Source organism: Cebidichthys violaceus, unplaced genomic scaffold (genome assembly GCF_023349555.1).
Source record: "Cebidichthys violaceus isolate CVI_PGR_0920_01 unplaced genomic scaffold, fCebVio1.0.p SCAF_52, whole genome shotgun sequence".
In the NCBI taxonomy this organism is placed as follows: Eukaryota; Metazoa; Chordata; class Actinopteri; order Perciformes; family Stichaeidae; genus Cebidichthys; species Cebidichthys violaceus.
This window is the reverse complement of record NW_027176728.1, coordinates 143,377-153,662: the sequence shown is the minus strand read 5'-3', so window position 1 is coordinate 153,662 and position 10,286 is coordinate 143,377. Positions and strand designations below refer to the sequence as shown.

Sequence of the window (10,286 nt, the reverse complement as noted above, 5' to 3'; positions counted from 1 at the left end):
CAGTGTCCCCCCCCCTCCTCCGTCGTCTCCTCTCTACCTCAAGCTGTCCGTGTGCCCCCTCTGACCTCCTTGTTCCCTTCTTGCTCTTCTCGCACTCTGCCTCCTCTGCTCCTCATCTTGTTTCCCAAAATTGCAATACAAGATGACGGTTTAGAATTTGCCTCTCGTCTTTTTTTTCAGTGTGAGGAAGAGAAAAGAGGAAATGAAACAATAAAAGGAAAGGTCATTGTCAATGTATCAGGCCGCGGCAGGCTAAATGTTAAGGCATTGACTGGAACTATTATTAATTGTATAACAAGCATTGCTTGTAATATTAAGTGATATGTTGAAATAACGAGAAATATAAAAAAAATTAAAAATGAGTATGTTATCACACTGTAAAACATTTTAAGCAGGTAAAACATATAATTCCCCTTCTGCCTTTAAAACGTAAACTGAGCTGAGCTGAGCTCAACCTGGACCTTACAGCTATAGGCTGCTCTTGCTGGAGGCCCCTTTGCACCAAAGCTGGTAGAAAGACAACACGCGAGGCTGCTCCCAGTGACCTTGCAGTGATGATTTTTTTTCTTCAGTAATGAAGTTACAGTAAGTTATCACAGTAACCGCCAGACGGAGGGCGGCCACTGGTGAGGCTTCATTCAGGAGTCGACTGTTTGGTTTGGTGTGTGAACCTTGCGGGGGGGGGGGGGGGGGGGGGGGGGGGGGGGGGTTGGCTGACATGCTGATGTTTCTCTCGTAAAATCGTGACAGCTTGTCATTCTAAGGCAAAAGATTCATATCAGAAGAACTTCTAAGTTCTCAAATTGACTGATGCCATTTTAAGTTGACTTAACTTGATAATTGAAATACATGTATTTACATAAGGTGAATGATTTAAGCGTGATTTATTGTCATTATGCAACACATTGATGCACAACAAAATTCAGTTGTAGGCCATTTGTAACATGACAAACACATGGCAAACAAAACAAAAACAGGACTTCATTCCTGTGGTGCATTTTTTGTTATTGCATCATAAGGAATGTGAACAGCAGCAAAAAAAAAACAATTCTAATATGGCTGACATATTCACATTAAAAATTCAACATGAGGAAAACATTGGTGTCCATAACTGTGTTTGAGCACCAAGCATCATGGTGTAAACACAGAGTCCACCTCCTCTGATCCACCGGAGTCCAGTTCTCTGTCCTGATGTCCGCCCGTCAAGTTCAGCTTGATCCTGGACCACGACGGATCCAGGTCTCTGTGAAGATGTGGGCTCAACAGTCACCGACCTCCCGCTGCTTTCATCCATCTTATTTCTCTGCGACCGGGCATCAGACATCCAGGAAGGTAGTGGAGCAGCCTCAGGTCCTAGCTGGGTCAGCTTAGCTTCCATCTCGGCTCTCCCCCCCGGGGCAGTTTTGTGCCATTTGGTCTGAAATGAATTAAAGCAAAGTGAATTCCTGTATGGTGGTTTCACAGTGTTAATCACGAACATATTTATCATAATGGGAAAAGGCTTACGTTAATACAAGAAAATGTTCTTGTTATTACGAAAAACTTTATATTGGTGGCTGCTGTGTCCACCTCATATGTGTGTGGTGCAGAGGGGCTCCCTCTTGTGTTCGCTGTCAGGTATTGCGATAACATTGTCAATTAAAGCTACACAATATATCCATTATTTCTTATCTTTTCCGTTCCTTTCTCGTTGATTTCATGCTGAGACTGTCAAGTTGTTCACAGCCGGCGTCGTTGAGAGCTGTGGATTTACAAGATGGCCGCCAGAGTGCATGTTACATCACCTGAGACGTGCACCTATAGCACAGGGTGCCCCTACCAGTGTTTTTCTACTGCGCAGCCATAATAAATGAACAGGGAGTAGGGCAGGACACTGTTGAGGGATTAATAATGAATGAACAGAGACAGACAGAAAGAGGGGAAAAAGATCACTGGAATCTCTCTCAAACACACACACGCACACACACACAACTATAAGCCCAGTTTCCATAACCGATCGAAATGCAATTTAAACCTGCTACACACTGCTGCTTGAAACAAAGTACTGTCAGACAGCCGGTCATACCCACATAAATGGATTCACATGTCACACCTGTGTTGAAATGATTTGCTACTATAATTTACCTTCGCAATTAGACCGAATATAGCATTGCGTGACAGGTAAAGTACCTGTAAGAAGATGATATACCATTCAGGAAGGTTTGAGTAACAGATCCACAAGTTTAAAGGCTTGTCGGATCATAAACATTGCACAGCAGTTTGTAATAGAGAAAGGATTTTATCCTCTATCTGGCCGATCGCCATGTAAGCAGTGGAATTAGTCCATTCAGTAAAAACCAGATCAAAATTCCATCTCAAGGATTTTCATTCAAAATTCATAAAACCTGACTTTGTGGGTTCTTGTGAATGCCTCTGGAACATTTGTGCGGGGGGAACTATATTTGATATCAATGGATTGACCAGAGACGGTTCAGCATCGTTGGTCATAGCTAGCCAAAATGGGGGAACATTTTATCAATTTGGTTTCTCAAAAACCCAATATTAAACAACAAATACCGTAACGACTGCCTCGACAACCAATAACAACAATAAACAACAAGTACAATATATGGCTTGAGATGATAGGCCATTCGTAATATGCTGGTCACAGAACAGGGCTAGCCACAACAGCTAGCATTAGCATCAAATTTGGGGTGTGATTATTTTATGTTTTGTATGGTTAATGTTAGCCCCTTAGACATTATCTGTCTGGATAGGGTTTTTTTATTGTTTGTGGACATGGGGACTATTAAGGAGGAAACTAATTGGATCTAGTCAATGAAACCTGCAAAGGTTTACAGCTAACAGCTAGTAAGTTAGCTTAGCTCAAAGAAACAGCCAGCCTGGCTCCGTATAAAGGTGATTAACCGTTTCTACATGTAAATGGAATAAGGCAATGCAGATTATTCGCACCGGACCCGGTGTGCATAGCTGTCATGCGTGAACAGTGCATACCAATTTTTACAAAATTCCTGCACTGCATTTTTGGATTGTTGGGGACCTTTGATCTCAGAGGAGCTATTGCGTCAATACATTCTCATTGAAATGCCTGAGTGATATTGTTGGTGTAAATGTATGAAAGGATGGTCTCACCTGTGTTAATATTAAGGAAATCCTTTTTTGGGGTTAATTCTCCATTCTCTAGGAGTCTCCAGGAGAAATTTTTATGTGTGTTTTTCTATATCTGACTATTGTCTACAGCACTCCTGTCCATTCTGATGTGTTCTGTATTACAACACTAACCCTCAACAGCATTGAACGCGTACAATCTGACTTTCTGTAAGCTCAACACCTCCATCCATCAATCAATCCCTCTTTTGCTCATCCCTTGTTACCGGCTAATTAATAAAACTACCCTTCCCTGCTAATTGTCTACCGTTTATAGGACCACAAGAGACACCGGGGAGCAAGACAGAGAGGGAGAGAGAGAGCGATAGAGAGGTAGCGGTGTCGGGGTATAATTATGTTAAGCCAAATCACACATGAACTTGATATAGAGCTTATTCTTAGCACAGGGAATGTAGGGGAAATGACAGGAAGGAGGAGGACGACGACTCAAGTTTATTTCAGTTCAAAGAGCATTTAACAAGACTGACATAGTGTACTTTGTAAGGAAGAGGCTTTTTTTAAAAGGACAGTGAAAATAAGAGACTGTAAAGTACAACCTGATCGGTCTCTGGCCTCTTATCCAGAGGCCTACAGGTTCAGTACACGTCACTGAGAGACTTCTATATATCTATATATATTATCTATATATATATATATATATATATATATATATATATATATATATATATATATATATATATATATATATATATATATATATATATATATAGAGAGACTTGAATCCTAAATAAAGGCTTCAGGTCTAATACACTTGCCGTCAAGGCGAGGTGTTAGTTAGCTGTGGGTTGTATCCATTCAGTGGTGATTGCAGACACCTGTGTCAGAGATCTGCGCTATACTGAGTTATGTGATTAATGTCACCTGTTTATCGTGTAAAATGAAAATAAGTACTAATCCGTTATAATGGCAGCTTTTATCCCAAGGAGCCCCTCCATGACCACAACACATTGGTATTTAAATCGTTATTTTTAAAAAGCACAAATTAAAACAGAAAACAATGACAAATGTTAACTCCAGTTGGTTGGATGAGGGTTAAGTCATATAATGGAAAGGTTTGTGTCGGTTATGCCAACGGGTTCTCATTCAACTCGGGCTCCTCAATACCAATATCTTGATCATCTTAAATAACTCCTGGTAGCACTCGATCTCCTCTTACTGCCTTCTGTCGTTTATTGAATTACTTTGTTGCTTCTCGTACTTGTATTTATCTTGTGTCTTTAATGTCATTTTATTGTTAGTTTAATAAAATGATTTGCTCAAAAAAAACATGAACAAACACTTTTGATAAAAGAATCCCTTTAATTTCATAGGATTGAGACCAAGAAATATACCAAGTATACAATGTGAAAGTAAACCAGCGCTCTCTGGTGGACAAAGCACGTCATGCACACTGCTTCTTCATGACCTCAAACATATATTTAGCATTCACTGTTATTCACTGGGGACACATTTATCTGTGAACTGGCCCATAATGAGCAGCTGTACCTTAGCTGTATATACACATTCTGGATCAAAGCAGCACAAATAAAAAACAGCTATTGCTATAAATTACCAATTAAAAGATCAAACACTTAGTTTGGCAATCTTTGACGACCTGTATATTAACGTTTTTGTCTCCGTCTTTGGTGAAAAGCATCCGTCGCTACTCCACCAAACTTTCCCACACCTCGTGCATTTGGAACGTGAACTTCACAGGACACGTTCTTCAATCAGAGGAGACCTCCCGCATCACTTCACGGTCCACGAATAAACTGATTCTGTGCAAATACACTGTACAACCACCACAAGAGTAAGCCAGTGGAGTACAGAGGTCGTAAGTAAGAGTTTATATTCACACCATGATTTTATCATTTTAAAAAGGCACCATTTTTCAAGGACTAAAAGTAATGGGGTTAAAAAAGAAACTCTCCCGATGACGATGTTTTTTCAGAAGTGCATATGCATAGTTGGAGAGAAAAAAATAAAATAAGGAAGATCAAATCTGAAAGCTCATTTGGACCGATTATCAATTTAGAGTTGAAATGGTGACGCCACTAAAATATAAATATATATTATAAAATATATTTATTTTAAGATATATTTAAACAAGAGATATGACACCTGAGCTGGATCTGTGCTGGTATAAAACTTCAGTCAGACTCTGTTTGGTCTTTAAAACCACAACCCACACAATAGTTCCACTTTAACTTAGTTAGTTGCTTATTCTTTGATTACATTTAAAAACACGCCTCCATCAGAGTGGTCACATTCAACAACATCCAACCTAACAAACACTTTTGGATTTTCTGTCTCATGCTGACTGAGGACATAGAGAGTCATCAGTTTAGCATGAAACAGTACGTTTTCTAGACTGACCATCTTTGACACAATGTTACTTTCAAGTTTGCATAGACAACATTAGAGAAGGTAGAGTGTGTGCGAATGGCTCAGGCACAGCACTTTGTCATCGCATGACGGGTCTGACTAACAAACCATCTGTTCAAGCCTCTCTCCTACAGAGTTGTGTTACCATACAACTGATTTGCATTCTCAATTACGTTGTGAGGGAAATGCATTTCTTCCCGGATTATTACAACAAAAATGCAATATTTAGTAAAACATCATCATTTGGCTTAAAATACATACATTTGCTATGTTTTTTTGTAGTTCCAAAAACACTTTCTTACACAAAAATGTACAGTATTAAAATGTAATCGTTCCCTTTTACCGTATTTGGGATTGGGGAAAAAAATTAAAAAAATTAATGAAATTTTTTAATTGAAAATGTAGTTTTGTTGTATGGAAACGTCTTTTTTTAGGACACCAGGTTGCTCTTCTATAGTCCGGTCAAATACCACCTATCTGGTAAAAACCTAGAATTACTTTTTGAACATAAGGGTGACTCAAGTGTGGCGTGGAGTGTGTGTGTGTGTGTGTGTGTGTGTGTGTGTGTGTGTGTGTGTGTGTGTGTGTGTGTGTGTGTGTGTGTGTGTGTGAGAGAGAACGCGAGCCTCAGAGCCGTTTGGTTAGTCTCCAGGTGATGACGCTCCCTAGAGCCAGGCCGGTGACAAAGATGAGCACGAGGCCGTAGCTGTGAGAGCTCAGCGACGACACACTCTCCACGGACGCCACCGCGAGCTCCGAAAAACTGTTGATCTGTGGAGAGACAGCTCTGATCACGTGGTGACAATTCATCTCATCCGAAAAATCTCGAACGTTACCACAGGAAATGGGAGGAAGCAAACCTGGCCGAATCTGACATTAACAGACCAACTTAGCTTTAGCTCTACATTAGCTAGTTAGTTAGCATTTCGCTAACATTAGCCAACTTAAGATGCAATTGCATACACAGTGAGCGCGTAAAATCAAATGCCAGTTCCATAGTAATGCTACCTCTGAGCAGACGTGGCATATCGAAGGCGGGACTAAAACACAGAAATGAGTTAGCATTTTTGCACTTCCTGTTCACTCGTCTCAAAATCAGTCTCAACGTTTTTTTTTGTTTTTGGCTTACGATAGTTTAACGTCTTGTTCTACAATATAAAATACGTCAGTAGACACCCTTGATTACTAAAAATAAAATCACGTCATCCCTGCAGCACTCTATTGAGGACGGTCCCCGCCTATTTACTTTAAAAGAGCAACGGGGAAAACTCCAAAACTATACTCAGTAAATCAGGGACAATCGGGGCCTTGTTGCAGTCCCGCCAAAAAGGAAATAAATATAGCTTTATCTATACAGCTGTATAGTCTCATAAAGTGCCGCTAACTGAACAACGGACTCAAGAAATGAAGGCCCAACATACCCATCCTCCATGGTCCCCAATCCAGCCCAGTAGGTTGTTTCTGAAAAAGTCCACGGTCCACTTCAGGATGTCCCTCACTGACTGAGGGAGGTGAGCCTGCACCATCTGATGGACAGCAGAAAAAAAAAAAAAAAAAAAGGAGGTTCATACACAAAGATAGTGCTGATAGCCTCTACAGCTAGCAGGTAGAAGACAGGCGCTCATGTGAACACAACCCTCCTCACAGAGAGGCGGGTCACACAGCACTGCCAGACCTTTTGATGGATAGGTGAGCTCCGAGAAGAAGAAAAAAAGAAGCTAACCCACCTTGACGGCCAGCTTGCCGGCAACGTAGAAGAGCACAGCGATCCTCTCCCAGGTGATCCCGTGTTCAAACACTTTGTCCGCCACTTGCTTAAAGCGGTCCCACTTAGAGCCGGAGGTGCAAGCCATTCCGTCGATTGCACTGAAAGAGATTGAAGTTTATGTTCAGAAACGACCGAGCGCTTATTACACATCTAACCTGGTTCCATTTCCAGAGACACTCACTCTTGGAACTCCGTGTCGTCTCGGACCCGGTCGCCAATGATGCGGACCATTTTGCCCAGCTGGTTCACGATCTTCTGCTCCTGCTCAGTCTTCAGCTCCACAGCCAGCGGAGTGAGCGGGGGGACATCCTCTGAGGGCATGTCCCTCAGCTCCTCCTCTATGACCCTGCAGGACAACAGGACGACGAAACGTGTGACGACAACAAGACTATCTGTCTGTTTCTCATTTAAATGAGATACTTCCCACATCATACCAAGATATGTTTTAGGTTATTATGTCTTGTTAAAGGTTGACTCCACCTCCGTTCTTTTCTGGGGTTTGCAAATGGAAACCATGGAGTCTGGTGGCTTTGATGGGAGCACCTTAACTGTATGTTTTGTATGTTAATTATTTATGACAATTGTCAAAATTCCTGTTGACGTTGATAATTGGCGTGTCCACCCGAGGCCGTTTTTCAGTATGAACCACAGCTTGTATGCAATAAGTGGACATGGTCACCGTAGCATCTCACATTGGTTTGTGGGCTACGGCTTTGAAGCCTCAAGTTCACGATTCTGGCCGTCGCCATTTTGGAACCAGAAGTGACACAAGAGGGTGGAGCTAATGACACTGTGAAAGGGTTAAAGTTCTAGGACGAAAAAACAGACAAGTACCAGACCGGACAACGCCGTGGTAGAGACTCGTCAATCACAAGGTAGCCCCGCCCTAAAGCATCCCACTAGAGAGAATGCAGCTTTTAGCGACTTCTACATTGGGTTCACTTTTCGGAACCGGAGGCGGTCGCCTGGTCTGAATGAGAAATAGGACAAAGCTAACGAGCTACATCAGAAACAGAATCCGGTTCATCACCAAGTAGCTTTTTCACATACGGGGGATTTGCGTTGGTGCGTGACAACAAACGTCGTAAGAGATAATTCACCTAACACAGATAAACAATGGAACAGTTTAAGATGATATTGATATAAATCTTGACAAAAGCGTACATTTTAAAGCTACTGCTGACGGTATGTTCCGAGCAAACAGAGTGGAAGAAGCTCCGACGATGCAACACGAGGTAAACTTGAAATAAAAAGAGGATTGTGTCGTTTCAGCGCTTTTTGACACGTTCATGGTGACAGGAAACGATTCGCTTACCAGAAGCTGACAAACCCTCTACTGAAAAAAAGCATCTCACACCTGGTGGTGTTTCTTCCTCCATTTATTGTCCTGCTGATATGAGTCACTTTAGGAGTGGTGTGATTTACTGTCAGAGCGCAACAACCGTTACCGTGTAATGAAACTGAAACTTGATCTGTATAAAAGAGTTTAACAATGAAAAGTTGTATTTTTCATTTACAAACCTGCAAAACAGACACTAAAGTATGTTTAGTAAGTGAAGTGGAACAGATGGGTTAAATGCAGAAGTTACATTTCGTGTACATGACGACAATAAACTGAACTGTGAACTATAGATACTGAGCTCAGGACATTTTCATTATGACTGATTATTTTTTATCATTTGAAAAATAGAAGAACAAGCCCTTTAAAACAGGTCGTTTTGTCCAAAACATACTCATTTGACTAAGAAAAGCTTCACATTTGAGAACAATTGTTTTTGGTATGTTTGTTTTCAGTATCTGTAAACTATAATCTAAATTGTTGCCGGTTCATTTTGTTAAGTTCATCTTGTGAATTAATTCACTAACAGCTCCAGTTTTGACACAATATACGTGAACCCGTCCACATGTCATAAATAAAATGGAGCCATGACATTTTTCAAACATATTTAGAAGATGATACAAAATGATTTTAGCACAACAGCCACTAATCCATGGAGGGACATTACTCAACAATGATGACTGGTTGCTTTTGGTTTCACTTTGTAAACTGAATATATATATATATATATATATATATATATATATATATATATATATATATATATAGATATAGATAGATAGATAGATAGATAGATAGATAGATAGATAGATAGATAGATAGATAGATAGATAGATCGGTATTTCTGACTGTTGATCACATATTAATTCTATCTTGGGCTGTAGAAACGTGAGCTGATAGAAAGGAGACTCACTCTTTGATGAGGGCCTCACCGATCCTCGCATCTGTAGAGGAATTAAACATCAGAGGAGGTTACTTTAACTCACGTTACATGACACAAGGCAGCGTTACAACCTCGATCTACATGTTCACACTGTTGTCACTGTGTTGGATACATCCAGGCGATGTACGATAAAACACAGCAATGATAAACAGAAATATGTACTTCAAATTGCCTTGGATAGACGTCGTAACGTGTGCTTCTAGCTTACCTGACGTACCGTTTCCTTCACACGCCATGGCCACCGACTAGAACAACTTCTAAAAGTCAAATAAACTCTTCTTCCCTCAGAAACTCTGCCTCCCTTCCTTCACTGTCGGATAAAAACTCCTTTAAAAACTGTATCCGGTGATTAAAACACTACTCGTGTGGTGTGTGAACAATTACAACAAACACACATCGAAAGTGATGTTCTGTCGGTTCAGTCGAAGTAAAACTCTGCTCGAAGGAGCACTTCCGTCACTTAAATACGTCCGTGTTGAAACTTGAGTCACGCAATAGTTACGTTGATGTGACGTCACACACGGCCCAGTCCCGTTCTCCACTCTCACGAGCTTTGAGGCTCCCGTAAAAGTCAGTAGGCTCGTTCAAGATGAGCCAGTCATGCGCAGAATCGATCGCCCGCGATCGCTGCACAATGTATGCCGGTTAGATTTGTGTCCGACTTGCTCTGACATCATGAACACGTGGGCCGCCACAATGACCTC

General features: G+C 41.1%; 1 protein-coding gene across 2 annotated transcripts; it reads right to left on the bottom strand.

The window, feature by feature from the left end:
* Nucleotides 1–4,447: 4,447 nt before the first annotated feature.
* Nucleotides 4,448–10,286, bottom strand: LOC137888219 (apoptosis regulator BAX-like). 2 transcript variants are annotated; one of them, XM_068731566.1, is made up of 6 exons: nt 9,800–10,286; nt 9,553–9,583; nt 7,482–7,646; nt 7,260–7,398; nt 6,954–7,058; nt 4,448–6,303 (listed from the first exon to the last, which is right to left on the bottom strand). In XM_068731566.1, exons 1-6 carry the CDS (start codon nt 9,816–9,818, stop codon nt 6,160–6,162), a joined length of 603 nt encoding a protein of 200 aa, XP_068587667.1. In that variant the 5' UTR covers nt 9,819–10,286; the 3' UTR covers nt 4,448–6,159. The 2 variants fall into 2 exon arrangements, with proteins under 2 accessions (XP_068587667.1, XP_068587666.1); XM_068731565.1 differs by having other exon boundaries at nt 9,791–10,283.